General features: G+C 30.8%; 3 protein-coding genes across 3 annotated transcripts; all 3 read right to left on the bottom strand.

Moving 5' to 3' along the window:
• Positions 1-2,017: 2,017 nt before the first annotated feature.
• Positions 2,018-4,714, bottom strand: LOC119666367 (probable serine/threonine-protein kinase clkA). The gene is made up of 2 exons (XM_038075648.1): positions 2,365-4,714; positions 2,018-2,298 (listed from the first exon to the last, which is right to left on the bottom strand). Exons 1-2 carry the CDS (start codon positions 4,712-4,714, stop codon positions 2,018-2,020), a joined length of 2,631 nt encoding a protein of 876 aa, XP_037931576.1.
• A 2,752-nt stretch (positions 4,715-7,466) lies between these two features.
• LOC119669169 (rho GTPase-activating protein gacF-like) lies at positions 7,467-8,887 on the bottom strand. Its single transcript, XM_038078972.1, has 2 exons — positions 7,672-8,887; positions 7,467-7,616 (listed from the first exon to the last, which is right to left on the bottom strand). The coding sequence occupies exon 1, from the start codon at positions 8,686-8,688 to the stop codon at positions 7,708-7,710; it is 981 nt and encodes a 326-aa protein (XP_037934900.1). The 5' UTR covers positions 8,689-8,887; the 3' UTR covers positions 7,467-7,616; positions 7,672-7,707.
• A 2,793-nt stretch (positions 8,888-11,680) lies between these two features.
• On the bottom strand, positions 11,681-14,074 carry LOC119669168 (balbiani ring protein 3-like). The gene has a single exon (XM_038078971.1). The coding sequence runs from the start codon at positions 13,940-13,942 to the stop codon at positions 11,801-11,803; it is 2,142 nt and encodes a 713-aa protein (XP_037934899.1). The 5' UTR covers positions 13,943-14,074; the 3' UTR covers positions 11,681-11,800.
• Positions 14,075-22,337: the final 8,263 nt, after the last annotated feature.

The raw sequence follows: 22,337 nt of genomic DNA, 5'->3' as shown, positions 1-22,337 counted from the left end.
TTCAGTGCTTACATTTGCATCTCGCATATGTGTTTGGGTATTTTTATATGTAGTTGAACAACCACTATTAGTCTGATGATTAATTGGGAAAACAGCTCGGGAACACATGCCAGCATATTTCCTACCTAAATAATTATGTCCTTCGCATTTGTCACCGAAATCTATTCCCGTAGAAATGGGACTTTTATTATTGACCACATAGTTATTTTTTTTATGATTAGGAGTGTCATGTCCTTCGCATTTGTCACCGAAATCTATTCCCGTAGAAATGGGACTTTTATTATTGACCACATAGTTATTTTTTTTATGATTAGGAGTGTCATGTCGTTTTGAATTATTGTGCTTAATATTACCTTGACTTAAACATTCCTCTTGTTTTAAATCATTATCATGATGTTCCCTTGTACAACTGCAAGTTCCATGAGTTCCTTGGTGTTCTGTTTTTTGACTTAACTTACACGTTCCTGACTCACATTTTGTATAATCCGTATTTTCCAATTCCATATATAGTGAATATTTTCTTTTTTTTTTTGGAAATTGTGTTCTATTAGGTAACCAACCAGAAGCTGACCTACAATACGTATTATATCCTTTTGAATTAAGTTCCTGGTGACTGCCGGATGACTGATTTTTCTCTGAGTCGTTGTATATTTGCGATGACTGTCTTTGGTCTGCTGAATATTTTTGCCTATACTGACAATTGTGATTGCTACAATAAGATGTATTGCTTTCTCTTCGATGCATACTAACTGATGACGGGGAAATATGGTGTTTGGTTTCAGAGGATTTCTTGAAGATTTCATGCGTGATGTCTGCAAAATTCTGTAGTTGTTTATAAAACTCTCTAAGATCACCTAGATTTTGTAATATATTAGCAGATCTTTGATGGCTATTACGTATAGAATCGCGTGATCTTATATCATTCTCGCTTATACAATCATAGTAACTCTCCTGACGATTTCTAGAACAGTGTGCACAGTGATGTTCCGACATGATAACATAAAATCGCTTACTTTGAGGTGGTACTATTTTCTGTAAATTTTATGCAATACGTAACAGAAATTGCACGCAGTGATGTTGTGTGTGGTGCTATTCTGCTTAACTATTGTGAATATATCGAAACTATTAATTTAGAAACCTACATATTTTGAAGTAGATTCAAATTCAAAATTCGAAAAAAAATAACTGAAACGTATATTAAATTATTGTATAAAATTATGCGAATGACTTTTAAAACATAGCTAACCGATTATTCGAGAGAAAAAAGGATTATTGATTTTTTGGAATTAAAGTTGATAAGTAATCATAATCAGTGACTTAAACATCTAAGTCGATGCATCAATAGGAAGAGAAATATTGGGCACTTAAGAGAGGCTGATATTCATGACAAACAGCCTACTAGATTTATTATTTTTTTTTTTTTGTAGTGAGTTGTGTGAAACTCATGATGGCGGGCGGTGTGCCGGACTCTTACCGACTAAAACATCATACTTCTATAATTAGGAACATCTTTCTAGGACTAGGACTACTTAAAATTTTTTTCAATTGTTATAACAACAAAACTAATATGCTGTAAATTGTGGAAATATTTAATACAACAGAATTAAAATACTAAAAGTTTTTTCCGGTGTCATGGAGTTATTGGAAAATGTTTGAATCAATACAAGTAGGTTTATAAATATTTGATTAAAATCCAGAACCAAACTCTTATTTTCACTATCTTATTTCACACTAAATTAAGTCAAACATATGAATTAATTTCAATAATTTTGAATATATTTCTCTTTAATTTTGTAATTGGACCATTTTTAGATTTTTCAGGTTCTGTTTTCTTTTGTCAAAATATTCTGTAAATGTGTTGATATAACATAATATATATTAAAGCATACGATTTATGGTTCGGTGCATATTTTTTATTAACGTGGGTTTTTCTGAAACCTGTCTGTTGCATAAATCCAGGGATAAACGCTTTTCGCAATTTTAACTATTTGCAGAGCGTTGCTTTTTTTCCGCATCACTATTTGTTGTCTTCAGCATCTGAATTTGTATTTCCCTTGCTATTACGTAAACGGTTCAATAAGCTTGGGCGTGGGGACTTCGGTTTCGTTTCGCTTTTCCTCGGTTCGGATTGTAGAGAATTGTGTTTCACTACAAAACTACGTTTATATTTAGTTTCTCCATCGTCTTCTTCGCCATCTTGTGTTTGGTTGGGTTCAGCGTTTGATGTTTCTTTTTGACTCTGATCATTTCGAGATTGATCTCTTGTAGATGATCCGTTTGCGTTTGGTTCAGAACTATCTACATTGCATGTTGAATCATCAATTTTTTTGATTTTTTTTAAAATGTAAATTTGTTTAGTTTTACTGCAAGAACAATCTTTTGAAGATTGTTTAGTCGAACAAGAATTGTTTCCTGCATTTTTTAGAGTCTGTGGTTTTGGTTGCGAGTTTTGTGTTTCAGATGCGTCTATAACTTGTATTTTAAATTTTGCATTCGGGTCGAAAATATCAGAATCTATTTCTTTAGTGCAATCACTTTTATTATACAATTTTGCTTGATCTACTTGATTGTTTTCTTTTTTCCAATCTGTATCCTGTGTACATGATGAAACTCTCTTGTTAGTCACGCAATTGTGTCCTCTGCTGACACTAATGCTGTGCGTACATTTGTGTGTATTTCTATTTGAAGTTGGGCATTCATTAGTTTTAACAGGTGCTAAGTGTTTAACATTACATCCGTAATCTGAAGAATCATCATCCTCATAATCGTCATCAGAACTAAATTCCGTAGAAATTTTATTCTGCCTACTGGCATCTGTTAAATGTTGACAATGCGCGCAACGACAAGAACCAGGTTTGTTATTTTCTCCCTGTTTCGGAGTATTGCAATATTTTGGATTGCTATGGTTATTAAAAATGTGAGACGAACTTTCACATTCCTCAATTCTTTCTGGATATTGTGAGCCTTTATTATAATTTTCTCTCATTGAATTGCAATGTTGTTCTCGATTTCCTTGATATTCGCTCATTGACTTGTTTCTACATGGTATGTATTCTGTATTTTTCGGTTTCAATTGTGGCATATTAGACATACAATTATTAGATGATCTATGATTGTTATTACGATGTGAACAAAGTTTTTGGTGATTGCATGTTGGAAAACTTTTCTCTTTCGATTCCTTGTTAAATCTGCAATTATTTTTTGTATTCATAATTGAACAATGCTCAGATGTTTGAGTATTTTTATCCAACTTTGAGCATCCATTTTCAGTTTTATTAGGTGGCATTGGAGTTTTGACAGGAATGGCCTCATACATATAATCTGTTAAATCATCATTATCACCTTCTTCATCTGAACTAACCTCTTTAGAAATATTGTTCTTATTGATATTTTTGTTTTGACAACGTGCGCAAGAACATGATTTATACCTATTATTTTCTCCCTGATTAAGAGCATCGTCGTCTTGTGCATTACTGCGATTACTATTATCTTGATCTAGACTTTCGGAATCTTCATTTTCTTCCGGATATTGCGAGCACTTGCCTTGAAATTCTCTCATTGAATTATGAACTTGTTCTCGATTTTCTACAGATCTGGTAAAACCATTTGACTTATCTGTTGATGACTTGTGTGTACATTTTGTATAGTTGGTCTGTTTTAAATTCATGTCCTGTGCAGAAAGTTTCGATGACTTTGGAAATTGTTGCGTATTAGACATGCAATTATTAGCTGAATTGTTATATCGTTCTGAACGAAGTTTATGGAGAGTTTCTAATGGATAATTTTCATTATTAAATATTTTGTTATGTATGCAATTACGTTCTGTACTCATATTTGTGTCTTGGGCGAACATTTGTTTAGTTTTGTTTTGCATTGGACAACTATTTTGAAATTGATTAGTTGATGAGGAATCGTCATCATTACATTCGTCATCAGAACTAAACTCCATAAAAATATTAATCTTATTACTCATATTTTTTGAGTCTTGACACTGTGAGCAAGTACAAGATTTATTGGAATTATTTTCTTTCTGATTTTTACCATTATGGTATTGTGTTTTACGCTGGATATTATTACTCTCATAAGGCCTTTCACAATCGTCGCTTTTTTCTGGATATTTTGAGCTCTTATCACGATTACCTTTTATTGAACAATTATCTCTGCGGGTTATTTGGTTTTCTGTATTTTGGCTCAATTCACATGTTGCTGATTTGTTTTTATATCTTGTACAATCCGCACTTACAAATTTCTGTGAAGAATCTTTTTGCTGTTTTGGCAATTGTATCGAATTAGACATGCCACTAGTAATTGATCTGCTGTCATATTGTTCTGAACAAGGTCTCCGGTGGCTTTTCTCTGTGTCGTAATATTTTTGCGGTGCCTGTCCTCGTTCTGTTGAATTTAGTCTCCTATGCGGACAATTGTGATGGTAAGAGGGAGATATGTTGCCATTTCCTTGTGGGATACTGTCTATTGATGGTGAATCACTCTGGCTGTTATCCGAACAATTTCTGAATAATTCCTGAGTTAGGTCTACAAAATGCTGTAGTTGTTTATAAAACTCTCTAAGATCGCCGAAATTTTGTAACACACCATCTGATATTTCTTCAATATTTCGCCCTGAATCTTGTGGTCGTATATCATGCTCGCTGGAAGAATCACAGTGTCTATTACTACAATTTTTGGAACAGTGCGCATGGTGGTGATCTGCCATGATAACATAAAATCGCTTACTTTGAGGTGGTAATATTTATTGCAAATTTTATACAGTACCGAACAGAAATCACACACAGTGATGTGGGTTATGGTGTTATTCTGCCTAACTATTGTAAAGTTATAGCAAATATTAATTTAGAAACCTACATATTTTAAGATAAATTCAAATTCAAAGTTAAAAAAAAAATTAAAATGAAATATATAGTAAATTATTATTCAAGCTGACTTTTAAAGCTCAGCTAACCGATTATTCGAAAAATGTTAATATATCTGAATATTGATGAATTCCGTGTTGACAAATTAGAATGTATTTGCCAGTGTTGATTGCCGAATTTGAGACTAATGCCCCACACACGATTAAACTTCAGTCACTGATTGTAGTAGCTGACGCCAGAGTGCAAACTGAATGCAATTTACTTTTATACTGGATTCACCGAGGGCTTTGATTGTTTTTTTAACTTTCATTTTAAATTATTTCTGATTTCGACAGCTAAACAAATACAAATTAGTAAAATTTGTGTGAGACTTTCGACAACTAAAAACAGAACTAAATGGTAATTTCTACAAAATCAACCATAGTACACTATTGTTCACCATAATACTCTATTGTGCACTACAAACTTGTGTTATTGTGAATAGTTTTGAGGAATGTATGAAATTTTCATGCAAAATGAAACAAAACTGTTATTTATCATAACATTTGTGCAAATTAAATATTTTGTGAAAGTTAAAAAGTGTGGATTGATTTCAGATGACACTTAAATTTTTTTCGTGTGAATCCAGTATTACGTAGAATTGTATTGCTCAACTTTATTTCTGGCATAAAATATATTATTCATAATTGTTAAATAAACATAGCCACGGTCACTTAGTCGTCTGTTGGGCATAATGTCAGTTTTTTAACATTTTAACTTGGTTAAAAATTTTTAACAACATTAAATACTGCCGATTGTAACTTAAATTCCATTTTTCAATTACTACGAAGGATTACGAAGTACGAAGGATTGTTAGACCAAAAATTAAAGATTTTCTTTTGATTTTAAAGTGAATTATACAAGAAAAATGTTGTTATCAACCCATTTTTTAGGAGTGGATCTTACTAGGATGACTTTATGGAAGAATATTAATTGTTAAACGGTTCAGATATTTCATCAATTAAATAACTCTACTTAAATTGCAAATAATTAAGAGTGCAAGTGCATAAAGTGTTTGGTTTATTTTTGTATAAATCTTTATCTATTGGGTGTATAACTTTTTGCATTTTTCACAATATAGTGTAACTCTTGTACTAAATCTCTTTTAAGAAATGTAATGTATAATTATCAATGAATGGGTAAAGCTATCAAATCAAGTACCAACAAGACAGTATTTACATAGATTATTTCTTTTTTAATCAAAATGTCAGTGATAAATACGTTCTGGACCTTCCTAGCTGACTGTTGTGGTTCACCGACTGCAGTCCACTCAGATGATGATCGTTTTGATTCCGGAGTAAAGTGATGAATCCATGTTTCATCCGGTGTCACATATCGACGCAAAAAATCTGATTTAATACGTGTAAACATGGCCAAACACTGTTCTGAATCATAAACACGTTGTTGTTTTTGATCGATTGTGAGTAAACGCGGCACCCACTTTAAAAAGAGCTTTCTCATAATTGTAAACACACTGCTTTCTGATGTCTTTACGGTCTCAGCTATTTCACTATCTCACGACTTTTTTGATGTTTTCTGAAGTAACCAACTCAATTGGATGATCAGAACGTTCACCATCATCGGTGTCTGTACGACCACGTTTAAATTCAGCAAACGAATAACAAATGTTTCTTTTCGATAAAGCAGAGTCCGGATAACACTTTTGAAGCCATTGCTAAGCTTGTACAGTATTTTTTTTCATCAAGAAGCAATGATAAATTAACACACGAAATTATTTTCAATCCATTGTTTTGAAAATAACAAAAGTAGCTTCACTTAAATGGCTGTCACTTTTTTCTGACTAATCGAAATGTCATGAAATTTTACACATAGTCTTTTGAAAGTTAGTACTTCATAAACGTCATATGGATTTGACAAATGGTAGCGCCATCTGTGTGTCAGTCGTACGACTTATTGAGTAATGTAATAAGGTTATTTTGTGCAATATTGGTAGGATCAGAAAATAATTTCATACAGTGAGTTCCTAAAACTAAACGAAACTGTTATTGCTCAACGTTACCAACAACTGATAGATCTGAACTACACATTGAACGAAAAAAGTCGGATTGCGGCTAACAAACAATGTGAAGGGATTTACCATAGATACACGAATGAACTGTCGCAAGTAAAAAATAAATTGGAGACACTTAAAAGAGCAATTGTATCTCATGCTCCCTATTACTAGATTGCGCTCCATCAGATTAGTAATAGCTTCGATCAATGCAAAACGCTTTTCTATACTTGCTCTTCAGATTGTTTTTATTGTTTATTTCTTGGACTTGTTGGGATTTACATATACATCGCAAGAATACAATATTTTCAAAATTTGATGGATTTTAATTACTCCTAAATCAGAGTTGTTTAAGGTCATTATGATTATTTCAGGTCATTACAATATTTTCTGGCCCAAACTATTTTCTACTTTATAACATTCATTGCTTTAATTGATATCTTTAAAAGATTTTTGTTGTTATAACTTCAACACTTTGCACTGCATATGAGTATTGATCCACTCTGCATTATCTATTATATGATAAAAATGAATAAATAATGTAATAAATAACTTTTTTTATATTTTAAACTTTGTGATGAGATTTATTTGCAGCCACACTTGCTACAATAAAAAAAATTGGAATATGGGACGTCTATCCTTTTCACGATTATTTTGCTTAAACTTATTATTATTGTCTTCGTTAACAGATGTTTCTAGAATTGTTTAAGTTATATCTAAAATTATTGTATTATTGAACTCATGCTTTACCTTCTATCACAAATATATTTCAATATTTTTCATAGATCAAGATTTACGACGCTTCTTTGATTTCAAAAAGAAATTTATTTCAACCTGTTTTCCTGTAGGATCAGAAATGTTTGGTTCAGAGCTTCGTTTTGCAGAAGAGGTTCCTAAACTACGAATATTTTGCTCAGAGCTACTTCTTGTCAATGTTTTGGGACATATTGGTGTGCCATCATTTATAAATTGAACACATGAATTTCTGACATGATAATTATTCATTGATGTTGATTTTTCGTGAATTGGATTGTCAGGAGTCGCAGGTCTGTTCGCGGTTGCATTTAAGTTTTCGATGGCATTATTCTCTTTACTGCTGTTATAACAGCATTTGTCATCAGAACAACAGTCACTAAAAACGCTGTCATTGCTGGAGTCATCTAGTTCGAATGTGCAACGTTTACAAACACATAACTCTTCTTCATTTTCTGGATATTGCTGTTCACCACTATATTCCGAGCATCGTGAAGTGTTATCTTCACAGTCTTTCATTGAATCGGTATTTTCTACTACATTTTGATCATTTGGTTTTGATGGCATCTGATATTTAGACATCGGATAGCTCGGAATCTCTAATTCTATATACTGTGAAGACAATTTGTGCTTCTCAGGCCAAGGCGGTGTACGAGATACATAATTATTAACTGGTTTGCTTATATACTGTAAACTTAATTTTTGGCGTTTATTCGAAGGGCAACTTTCTTCTTGTTCGTAGTTTTCCGATAATTCTGTTTGCGCAGTTGGGCGTTGTATCTGTTGTTCGGAATTATGATGATGACAAGGAGATGAGTTGCTTACCAATTGTGTACTTTTACCGGCTGAAGGAGTATTACATTTGTTAATATTTGAGCATTGTTTTAAGATATCTTTTGTAAGTTCTGCAAAAGTTTGTAGTTCTTTATAAAAGTCTACTAAATCGCTCAAGTTTTTTAATACATTATTTGAGTTTTGTTTGCCATTGCATTGTGGTTGATTGTGATCTGACATGATAATATAAAATTTATTGTTTTGAGAAGAAAATGACTTCTTTGAATTTTAGACAGTTCCAAACAGCAATCACTGGCACTGATGTAGCTGGTGATTTGAAGTGATGATAATTACTATTGCTGAACACAAATCTTGCAACTATTAATTTAGAAACCTACATATTTCATGGTATGTCCAAAATGATCAAAGTTATATAGATAAATATTAGAAACGTATCGAATATTTGTACAAAAAATATATATTTGACGATTAAAGCACGGCTAACAGTTCGTATAGAAACACAAATATATTTTACATATATAGCCTAACAATTGGTGTCACCAAAATTAAGCAAATACCATAATTTAAATGCTAGGGTGTGATGTAAGCGGTATTACACTATATATCAAATAAAAATATTTTCAATTGATCAGATCAAACTGTGCTATTTTTTCTGCAGTATGAAGTCTTACACTTTCATAAAATTTCTAATAAACATATATATGGCAATTTAATACTGCCGCCCAATTCAGTATACAATGCCAAAACCAAACTTAAATATTTATAGCTTAGAATTAGAGCTAAGAATTTCCTTCTATTTTATGACAGGTACGACAGGTTCTTATATATTTCTAATTCCTTGCAACATAGTGTTAAAAATGTTAAATGATAATAAAATAATAAAATACAGGTAAGAGAGTTTTGAAAACAAGAGAGAGAGGAGAGTTTTTTTCGTCAATAACTAGAAGTCATTCGAACTTAAATCATGTAAATACGGTGGATGTCTGTAATTCACATACTACGATGGCTTTGTGCGATTTTGACTTATTGTGCAATAAAATCCAATTTTCATTATCTTAGTTGAGTTTATAATATTCTGGACTACATTTACGAAGTCTGGCTTTTTCGACTTTTGCGACATATGGTAAAAATAAATTTATATAAATACCAGGCGAAGTAAGTAGAGAAACTGTATCCATAATATAAATATATCAATATACTAGATATTTGCATAAGCCATTGACAACTTTAAAGTGATTAGTCCCAACAAAAGTAAATAACTTGCTATGATAAGTATTAGTTAGTAAGCAGCAACAGATCCATCAGCTGAAGAGGATTAATGTGATATTAACTGGCTGAGTTTGTTTACATTAAGTACTGCAATCATATTAGTACATCATAACAGAAAATTAGTGTATTCGTACAAATGTTGTTTGAAAAATAGGATTTGTTTAAAATGGATATTTGCTACATTGTACATACTAATTTTTTCCTAAAGGACTTAATGACATTATTCCAATTTTTGATACTTTTTTTTAGATATTTTTAGATAAAGTTAATTTTTTAACTACCATAAACAATATCCTTCATTCTCTTAAATTCAAATTCCAAAACTTGGAAGCAATTTTATAGAAGATCAGGTTTTTAAATCATAATTAACTTTATTTAATCAGTATTGACCAACTTTCATATATATACAGACGAATCCTGATGATTCCAAATCGCAAGGGAACAGCATTTTTTACGAATTAGGGGGGTTTCAAATTATTGCGGTTCCGATTTAACAAAGTTAAAAAATTAACGGGGCTTTTACATTTCAGTTGATTTTCACATACTTTATACTTCATTTTACTTTATTATAACCAAATAATCCAATTCACATATGTATTTACATCCTACTTACTAATAATTTAATAAAAATATAAAAATAAAAAATTTTATGGAGAAATATATTGAGTTATAGCCTATCTCTTCAATTGATTTTTCCAAACTTAATAAACAATCAAAAACTTTTTTTTGAACATCATGAACAAGCTAAATTTGAATGGCCAATTTAGCTTGTTTATATGCTATAAGTTGATACTCAATGGCGCTAGCATCCTAATCGCTCTCATTATTAATAGCCGCAACTTCTTCCAAAATACTGTTTTCTGTTAACATACCAGATACAGCCACGTCATTATCAATGTTGACGTATTCATCGAGAAGGGTGACATTTTCAAAGTTCTCACTTACCATATACGATCCCATAGATAATCTATGTTGAATTGTTCAACTTGACATAAATTTTCGTTTAAATCTTTATTGAAACCACAAGCCCGAAAGCAGCTTTGAATCAAGGTTTGCTGGCACTATTCTACGCTTCATAAACAATTTACATTGCTTTAAATATATAGCGTACATTTACCATATCCTTGTGGTAAAGTAATTTAAAATTTTTACTTTACCACAAGGAAAAGTAAAAGTGGTCTTGGAAGTGGTCTTTTTACTGGAAGAAAATGAATTTTTACGTGGCTTAGACTTAAGGAACCCATTATATGCTACACAATTATCCATAAATAATACTATCTTTCGATTTTTAGTTTTCATGCCATCATTTAGCATCCGAAGCCATAGCTCCATTATCATCCACGTCTTCTTATTGTGTCGGTAAAGCATTGGAAAACTGCAAATGTTCTTCAAGCACCTTAAACTTGCATACAGATTTATTGTTCTGCATTACGAATTATAAGAGGTTTAATGTTTATTGAATTTCAAATAAAATACGAATTAATGAGGGGACCAAAATTAATGGAAATTTTATGAATTAACGAGGTTTTTTCAAGGGATGGGGTACGAATTATCGCGATTTGACTGTATTAATTTAAGAAACATGTTCTTAGGCATATCAATTTACTGTCGCAGGAATGGGCCAAAAAAAAGTAACTGAAAATCAACCTAATTATTAATTAGTTAATATTAATTTAAATTTTAATTTAAATTTTCTTGAAAGGAAATGCTTTCTGATATCTTGAGGACTTAGTAGAGTTTCTGTTACATGGAAGCTAATCATATTTAAATCAATCAACCTAATGGAATGATTATCTGTAAATAATTTTTGTGGTGGCAATAATCAATGAATCATTCTTCTGATTTCGTAGAATATATAGAGTAGATTCTCATATAAACTAGCTTTTTATCCTTTCACGACTATTACTGACTATTACTGATATTTATATGAAAACTGTGCAAATTTATACGCGTTTTTATTCTATGTAATTGAAAAAAATTTATTTCATGACTACCATATGTTCAAAATTAGAATTCAGCTTATCTTAAACTATTACAGGTAATTTTTCAATTTAATTTGTATTTAGGATATGTATTTTGTAAAGGATTCATTATCATCATAGTAAATTTCCTTTATCAGATATTCTGTGTCATCGTTTTGCGTGGAGAAAGACGATCTACTTTCTTCAAAAGAGAAAATAGTTGTTTCTGAAGCTAAATGTACGGTATCCATTTCTGGTTCATTGGGAGACCTGCGCCTTTTAAGTTTTCTTAACTTGTGTTTCATGACCGTATCACCACCAGGACAACGAACTGGGCCTGGTTCACATTCATCTTCGACCTCAATTACAGGTTCTGGCATGCAAGGAGGTTCTGGTTCTGGTTCCGTGTCCGTTTCACATTCTGATTTAGGCTCGGATTGTACAGAGTCGCAGTCATTTTTTTCACAGGTAGGCTTCTTAGCTACCTTTCTTTTGATTCTAATTGGTACCAATACTGAAATTGGGTCTATTAAATATGCTTTTCCATTCTGAACCACGTTTTGCATTTTTTGTTTTTTTAAACAAATGGGTTGTCGCTCTGCACCGCAAGACTTTTTAGATTTTTGTGACTCGCAACTTTGAACAGATTGATTGGCTTTTTGACATTTTCCCTCAGCCTGTTGCGTATGTTCAGTTCTTGATTGACAACATTGTCCACCGGTTCGATTGTTTTCCTTTTGTTTATTTAGTTTTCCTATTTGTTTTCCTGCGCATTTTGGTTGCCTTGAACATTTATTCTTACAAAAAGGTTTACATTTTGTCAATGTTTGAGGATATTCAAATGCGTCTTGATCTTGGGGACTTGAGCATGCTTGTTGTGATTTTGTTGCTGAACATGGTGAATTCTTGATGGATGCATCTTCACATGATGATTTTGGTTTTTTGGAAGCACAGGTTGTTTGTGGTTTGTTCCGCTGACAACAATTTTTAGGTTTAGGTTCAGCTTCCTCGGGCTGACCACACTTTTTAGGTTTGGTTTGCTCACAACTTGATTGTGATGCTGCTTTCTTCAATTGACTGCAATTCCCGCTTTTATCTTGATCCTTTTGTGCTTTACAGGTCTTTTGTGGTTTGGGCCGCTGACAGCACTGTTTAGGTTCGGATTCTGCTTTCTCGGGCTGACCACACTTTTTAGGTTTGGTTTGCTCACAATTCGATTGTGATGCTGCTTTCTTCAACTGACAGCAATTTTTGCTTTTCTCTTGATCCTTTCGTGCTGTACAGGTGTTATGTGGTTTGGGCCGCGGACAGCACTGTTTAGCTTCGGATTCCGCTTTCTCGGGGTGACCACATTTTTTAGTTTCCTTTTGCCCGCAACTCCGCTTGGGTTTCTCCTTTTCTTTTTTCGACTCGCAACTGTTTTCAGGTTTTTTTGTCTCACAGCCATGATCGCCGGGCTTTACATATGCCGTGTCTTGACCACATGAAGGGCAAATATTTTTGGGCTTACACTTTGGCGGCTTTTTTTCTGTCTTACAAGACTTGTTGCCTTTATGTCGCTCACAGCATTGCATAACGGGTTTTGCCATCGCGCGTTTCTGACTGCAAGTACCGCACATTTTATCATTTGGAGGTAGTTTTGTTCGCTTATGTTTGCACTCTTTTTGTTTTTTTGGACATGACTCAACTTTACTAGTTGTCTGGTAAGATATATCAAAAGCTTTGAAAAGTTCTTCCGTTAGCTTCGTGAGTTTTAGTAAACCTTCATAGAAATCAGTTGGATCCTCTAAAGTGTTCAACATTTGTGCAAAATTATCCAATTTAGACCGTAATTCATTACAGGTTATTTCAGGCGAGCATATATTGGCTAATTTATTTAAACCCTCCTTTATCATATCTTTAGTATTATCACAATCCATATCACTCGCACAATCATGGAAATTATCAGTTGACTCTGATTTAAACTTTGTGTCAGGGCATAGTTCTGCAACCATGTTAGGATCTTTCGATACGCAAATTTTCTTGCAGTTAAATTTGCGCTTTGGTTGCGGTTGCTCCTGCTTACATGGCGTTGACGCACAACATTTATGTGGCGAGAATGATTCTGTATTTTGCTCAAGGAGCATGTCATGGTTACTCTGCATGGTATTCGATTTTTTGCCACCTAATTGAATTGAGTCTCCTCTTTCAAATTTTTTCATATACTGACATGTTGCGTTGACGCATTTCTTTTTCTGTGGCATAATAGCAGTCAAAAGTTAAAAAACAAAAGATGTTGACATACTTGAAAGCTGAATTCTAATTTGGAACATAGGTGTCCTTGGTCGGAGATGACAAAATTGGTAGGTTTTCAATACCTAAATACTTAAATACTTTCAATACTTAAATTCTAAATTAAAATAATTTGAAATTTTTCATTTAAGTGATTCTCAAAACTAACTTGATTTATCGAATAAAATTTATATATGAGTGAGAGTTTTAACTTCAGATCAAATTTACAATTCTGACATTGCAAATAGTTTTGTGGAGCTCATTGAAATACCTAAAAGCTTGATTGTTTTTATGAATAACCTGTGAATTCAGTTGAATCAATTTAGAACTTACTTTTCCATTGTCACTGTAGTGAGGAGCATTCGGGTATGTCTTGTTATAACAAAAATATAAATTTACGTTATGTTAGACCTAAATAAATTTTAATCAACAAAAGTTGATGGATTAATTAATCGACATTTGAACAGAGGGATCAAATGAATAACGTTTAATCAACTGCTCTTAAGATTCTGGCTAATAACTTTTCACTTCCAACATCATTTCAATATATATAATATAATTTTTATTTACAATAATATGATGAGTTTAAAAATATACAATAGTCTACAAGTAGAGTGGTTCCTCAAAAATTTTAAGTTAAGCATAAATGATATAACAGAAGCTTCAACCTCTGTTATAAAAATTTGGATATCTCAAAATAAGTTGTTATTTCAATATTCTGTATATAAATATACAATTATCTTACTTTTTTTCAACAGAAACACAAATAAAAGACATTTTTAGCATCATCTTCCGCATTATCATTCCCAATAGCAGCCTTCCTGTCAGTAACGTAGGTTTACTTGTTATTTGCAATAGTTCCGGGTAAAGCTATCCGTTTGGTCTTCATTTATTTTTCTTTTATATTAAAGTAAATTTACAGTGGTTATACTCCTATATCACAATTTTATGTCTTGTTCTTATATGATATATATTTTAATATATTCTTTCTCAGGTGCTTCTTTAATAATAAAAGGAATTGGGTTTTTTTTTCACGGAACTGCACATTCTTCCTATTTTCAATAGTCCGCACTTATGCTCTTGTTTTCTTAATGCTGTTGCTGCTGCACATACTAATCAATTTGCTATATTATATATTGGGTGACATTGAAAATGGGTAACAGTCATTCCATACTATACAATCGAATATATCTTTTATCAAATTTTTGACAAAAAAAAAGGTTTTTTACTCATTCTCTTCAGTTCAAAGGTACAAAAATTTCATCTGTTTCAGATATCTATTAATGAAAAATTGATTTTTTAAGAAAACTGAAATTACCTAGTGAAATATATTTAATAGAATTACTAACTTACTTATTTAATGGAATTAGCAACAAAGTATTTTGATTATTTTTAATATTATTTTAAATAATTTAAATATAATTATAAATCTCTGCAAAATTCCGCGAAAACAAAAAAGGATATTTCAAAGAACCTCTTAAAATATTTTGGTCTTTGAGGTTATGTGTCTTAACTAATATAATTTTTTGTTTAAGCTTAATAATATCAGTTTTATTATCTATACTTTATCATTTGATAAATATTATTTTTAAAATTAAATCGGATCCGAAACTAAAGTCTGCAAACAGTTATTACAACAGAATGTTTTTGTGATACATCAATTATAAGAATTGGTATTACTATTTCCCAACAGTAACTTAATGAGAATAACAAATCTTTATCAATGTAGATATTTAGAAAATAATTAAAGCAATTACTTTATATCATATTATCACCAAAAATGTTTTGAAGAACAGGAAAGCTATCAAATGATTAGTCACTAATAAATAGCTATTGGTTAGTAAGAAATTACAGTATTGGATAAAACAAAATGATATGATATTGCAGTTACCGCTTGAACAAGAAAACGATATATAGAAATCCCCTAAAAATCTGTTTAACTGAATTAACGAGTATAAAACCCAAGTAATAGTCAGATGAAATGGTTTAACCAGGTGATTAAACGTTATACCTCGAAAGGTTTCATTTAAAGTATCTACGATCGAATATTAAATGTTACACCAGATATTATGCCAAAAATGCCGAATGATGATAAATGCAAAAAGCGAGGTTGATATTTAGAAATCGTTGCAGTTGCATCAATTATACATAATCAAACTCAAATAATGGTTTCGTATTTTTAGTGATCTGATTTGGTAGGAGGCCCAATGCTCTACAAGGAGAAGAGGACTACAGTAAAGAAAAAATAAAAAACATTTGGTAGTAATAACATGTTGCTATTTTATATTGATTTTTTTAATTTCTGCTGAAATAGTTTAAATTATTATTTAAAGATTAAGTAAGATCAGAAAATTCGGACAACTGTTGTACTCGATCTGCATACGGAATTCCGATTAATACACGGCTCTACAAGTTCGTTAAGGAACAGTTTAATAAAAAAAAACAATAAAGTTTGTATGACTTTTAACTTGTAGTGCATATTTATTTAATTTTTTTTGTTTGTTTCTCTTAATAGCACAATTAATATAAGATATCTTGCATTTGCTTCATGACAGTACTATTTCTCAAGTACTGGTTATAAGGATCGCATATTTTAACTTAATAATATCATTTAAATTTGCTGGAACCAAATCCAGTAGACTTCTTGTTGCGTTCTATGCGTGTTATCCCACCACTTTTTACATCAACAGGTACCATAACTGATATTGGGTTGACGACAATACCATTTGAATCAACAGGCAGTGCATGGGAGCTATGGAAACCAGGTGATATTTTGCGCGCTCCCCTACTCAACGGAGAGAACAACGTACTACTTGCACGTCGATATAAGTTTTTTTTGTATGGCCTTAATGTGGGTATCAGCGTTGGTTTTCTTCTAATTGCTGAATGACTAATTGAATGACCTCTTTTGTATCTATCAGAAAAAGTGTCCGATTTTTTCATTCCTGGTTTTTCATAAGATCTTACGAGATTTTGTGTTAAGTCAGCCACTTTTTGTAGTTCTTCGTAAAAATTTATAAGCATTCCAACTTGGCCATCAGAATTTTGAGGATTAAGCACTTTCTGTGTTAAACCAACCATGTTCCATAGATAATTACTCTCAGAAGAGCTCTTGGACTGGGACAAATTTTCAAAAAATTTTTTGACAGTTTTTACGTTTGCAGCATCCGTCCCATCTTCACTAGAGCAGTCAAAATATAATTCGCTACTTGCTGGCCCAATGTGTGGGTTCTCTGAAAAATTGTTTGCATTTTTGCAAGAAATATCTCTTGACATTGTTTAAAGTTTCTTTCGCATCATAGAATCGAACAACACCTTTTCAATTCTTCTGTGCTTAGAGAAGCAAACAACGTTTTTAGGTTTGTTTTAAGCACATACAATTCAAAGTACTATCTGCCAAATTTTGTTGTCATTCCAAATATTTTGAATTTTACAAAAACATTTAGTTATTTTGTTATTTGAAAATTAAACCTTAAAAATTTAGATAAACAATGCTAACTATTTTTTTTAAGTAAATGGCATAAATTCAATTCAGAAAGTATGCCGATATAACTGAGGTGACTTAATATAATGAGAAAGATTTGATTTAATATAATCCTATTTGCTCACTGGTATGTTTCTCAAGAATATTCGAAAGAATATCTTTGTGCCGTTTATTGCTAATAACTGGGAATGAAAATATTGACGCTAAAGACCCTAAGCTTTTAAAGAATAAAAATATGAAAATATTTCTCTGCGGTGTTTTTATGTAGAGTATGGACTACTCATAGAACTTCTTCCAATATCATCATATCTTATGCTCAGATCATATTCGGTTTAGAGGTTATTCTGAGTTAATATAATTCAATTAATATAATTAATTATAATTAAAGTATTCTCTTTTAAAACAAACATTGAACAGGATTACAGTATTTTGGATCCTATTCTGTACGATATCCTCACATATAATATTCCCATCTCCAAAAATGTGTTGGTTGCAACATATGCAGATGATATCGTATTCATCTCTTCAGTATAATTCTAACATAAAAAATACTATTGTGATCACAGCTAGTAACTTTAATGTAGAAATACTGCAACTTTTCCCATCCAATATATTTAGTTCAATTATGCGGCTCCAGTCTGGGCATTATAAAGATAAGATGTGTCCTATATGTAGATACATGTAGATTTATCTAAAATGATGTAGTTTTAAATAAATTGGAAGAATGAACAATCACGAATATCTATCAACTGTAGTCCTGTTAAATGAAACTGCAAATATTCGAATACTAAAGACATTAAACACCTCATATCTTCCATTTGGACAATAATAAAATGATTTATAGAAAATATTTTAATTTAAATATCTCTAGATGGTGTTGGTACCCATATATCTGGCAACACTAATTCGATTATGTCAAAATTGATTATATGAAAATTTATATTGATTTGAAAATGAGTGAAACATCTAAAGAAATATGCTTTGTCAAACCTTATGACTAAAGAAAATGTGAAAATTTTGCAACAAGATGCTAAAAAATTTATGGAGCTTAAAGTGAGGATGCTATTTTCCGATCCGCTGAGATGAGAGATTAAATCTATCGAGCTTAACGATTGCTATTTGCAATAAATATTCATTATAAAGCAAATGTATTTAATTTCATAACAAAATATCAAATAAATTTTGAAACAGTCTTATAAATTCGTACTTTTCTTGATAAGCACCTCGTGTAAATATAAATAGTGAGATACTATTTTCACCGAATAACTGTACTTTGCTCAAAACTCTAAAGGAAAAAATAAACCTCAAATTAATAAGTTGAAAATTGATATGATTCCTGAGTAATTACAATTAATTTTATATGTATAAAATAATTTAAAAATAAATTTTAAAATTATTGTTTGTTAGTAATCGAACTAAAAATAAGTTGGCATTCAACCGAAAACATCCACCAAGGAACAAACCAAATTTTTATCAAATTGCCAAAATCTTAAATTCATTCCAACATAAATCTTCATTTGGCAGCAATTAAAAATTATCTCTAATTACCACATGTGCATTCAGTTGAACAATGTTTCCACTTTCACCAACAAATGCGAAAACCGAGCGAAAAGTTCAAAAGTTACCACCTGTCAGCAAAAGAACAAAAAGTAAAAGGGGCCAAAATGTACTCGCACATAAAATATCTATGCGATAAAAAAGGAACTCAACTTCCCAAAGCAGAAAAGGAGTAAAAATGTAATTTGTATTTAATTGCTTGTTAACACGCACGCGAGCAAAATACTGAAAACTCTTTCCCGACTCACGCTCCCCACATAACTTAAATTCAGTGGGACCGGACAGACAGCTCGTAACTTACTCGCTCAGTTATTGCCACAAGGAAGTGCTGCTCCATTCAAGTTTCAACCCAGTCCATTGTTAGGTATTTTTATTTCAAAAATGGAAAAACATTCATTCTACGTCGTGTGGAGATAATTTGATAAACACTCACCGTTCGGAATAAATTCACTGCTGAAAACACTTTGAAACACAATCAATTAAACCTTATAGATATATTGGACTTCAGACATTTAATGTATTTACATATTCGAAGTGCTTTAGTGTAGACTAATAAATCGGAGAAAAAAATATATATTGCAGGATTTAAGAGTTTGGTAGATCGCAAATTAGTTTTTGCAGCATTTGTTCCAGCAAAATTAATTTAGTTCAATCCTCAGAAAGACACACTCTTTATAAGAACCAGTAGATATTATTTAGATTTATCTATAATTGAAAAGATATTTAAGATATTACTCTACATGAATAAAAATAAACTATGTATGTATATATGTGAATACATTTATATATTTTTTTATTGCATTACATTAACTTATATTATTAGTATTAGTATTAGTATTAGTATTAGTATTAGTATTAGTATTAGTATTAGTATTAGTATTAGTATTAGTATTAGTATTAGTATTAGTATTAGTATTAGTATTAGTATTAGTATTAGTATTAGTATTAGTATTAGTATTAGTATTAGTATTAGTATTAGTATTAGTATTAGTATTAGTATTAGTATTAGTATTAGTATTAGTATTAGTATTAGTATTAGTATTAGTATTAGTATTAGTATTAGTATTAGTATTAGTATTAGTATTAGTATTAGTATTAGTATTAGTATTAGTATTAGTATTAGTATTAGTATTAGTATTAGTATTAGTATTAGTATTAGTATTGGTATTAGTATTAGTATTAGTATTAGTATTAGTATTAGTATAGTATTAGTATTAGTATTAGTATTAGTATTAGTATTAGTATTAGTATTAGTATTAGTATTAGTATTAGTATTAGTATTAGTATTAGTATTAGTATTAGTATTAGCATTAGTATTAGTATTAGTATTAGTATTAGTATTAGTATTGGTATTAGTATTAAGCTATTATATATAGCGTAGGAAATACAACATTATCACTAATTAGTCACAACCTAATAAACAGTTTTTAAATATGTTTTGATAAAATAATACTCATAATTTTATTGAGATTAATTATCGTAATACTCACGAACATTAACAATATTAATATAAAAATATAACACTATATAACAATAATATAACAACATTAATATAATATATATATATATTAATATATAAACAAATATTCAATTGGGAGTTAGAATGGCTATGTGTAAATTAGGTTTCAATTTAATCTCCTTAGATAGTGTTTTGTTAAGAATTTTTTAGTTAGGAATTAGGATGGTTTAAAAATCTATATTTATAATAGAAACATTTTTATTATTACATATTGAAAAGATAAAATATCTTCAGTTTCCTTATTCATCATATGGACCTCAAGGGTATGTGAATATTAACGATTTTGTACTTTACAATCTTTGTACTCTGTCTAGAATCGGGTTGAAACAATATAACTTGCTATAGTTGCATCGCATGTATTTAGCATGGTTTTATTATTATGTTAAATATCAATCATTTTGGTCTCTTGACTAAGCTTAAATTTATGTATATATCTATACAAATTAAGCTGTCTTTTGTTCATAACAAGTTGACTCCTAAGTCGATCAGCATAACATTAGAGGCAATGTTTAGAGTGGTGACTATACTAAAAATTATTAAAAACTATAAACTCTGTAATTGGAATAATTATACACTTATACCTTGATTTGCGTCGTTAATTGGGATTGATCAAATGTGAAGCAAATCGCATCACATTTCTCAATGTATTCGACTTCTGATTTTTATTCTGATTTTTGACCACTTGTTGATAGAGAATTCCTTTCTAACATGGAATATCGATATAGCCGCATTCTGAATTAACATTTGGCGCAATGGCATTCATGTTTGATTCTGATTTTCTGTCTAAATTAAGAGAAGGGATAATTAACGGTCTTCTAGTTTTTGTAATTGTTTGGCCTGCAAATGAGTGATAACTTTTCCCTAGTCCTCTATCTTGTCCGCATCATGATAACAAATTGTTCTTTCAGAAGTTAGAGCTTTTTATTCTTTTGCGCAACAGCACTACCGCAACCGAATAATGGTACACGATTAATTCTCAAAAACTTATATCAAAAGGTATTGAAACAACAATTCAAAATAGAGAGCAGTAAAATTATAAGATTTTAATATCATTCATTTCTATTGTTTACGTAGGTTGTAAATCAACTCAATTGATATCTTAAAACATTTATTTTAATGATAACCTTTTTATATTATAACTCATATTTATTTAACGGAATTTAAAGTAAATAATAAATAACATATTCTCTATGTTGTTTATCGAGCATTTTAAGTATTAAATCCCATCAAAGTTAACATGGTATTAATGTTATCCTTGTTGATTTATTAAAATTATATATACTCATATATAATTTAACATCTGCGGGCTCTCAAATCCGAACCCTGTGCTTAGTCTCATTAATGGCATAATTATGCGGTATTATTTGCACACCTGATTGCTACCAAACGTGACAACGGCTTGTTTATCTTGAAAAGTCCCCTTTGGCCTTCGTAGTTCTCAATTTTTTGAGCCATACTCGGTCACTTTTACTTTGGCTTCTGAAAGAAGCACATGTTCGGTATTTATTTTATAAACGTATATGCTCGATTAACGCAAAGCACTTTTTTAGATCAGCAGTTCAGAAACCGAGAAGATATCAAAAAATGATTCAATGTATGGATCGTATCAAGAGACAAAGAGTTTCTTTTCAATGAAATTCATAAGTTGCCATAAGTTGCTATTTTGATTAAAATTAAATTTATCACTTTTTCCAAATAAATACAAACTAAGTCATAAACTTGATATTTCTATTTAAAAATAGAGACATCTTTCTAATCTGCTCTGAATGACACACTTTTATTTTCTTTTAAATGAAGTTTATAGGTA

This window comes from Teleopsis dalmanni, chromosome 1 (assembly GCF_002237135.1).
Source record: "Teleopsis dalmanni isolate 2A chromosome 1, ASM223713v2, whole genome shotgun sequence".
NCBI classification, from domain to species: domain Eukaryota; kingdom Metazoa; phylum Arthropoda; class Insecta; order Diptera; family Diopsidae; genus Teleopsis; species Teleopsis dalmanni.
This window is presented reverse-complemented; position numbering and strand designations above follow the sequence as displayed.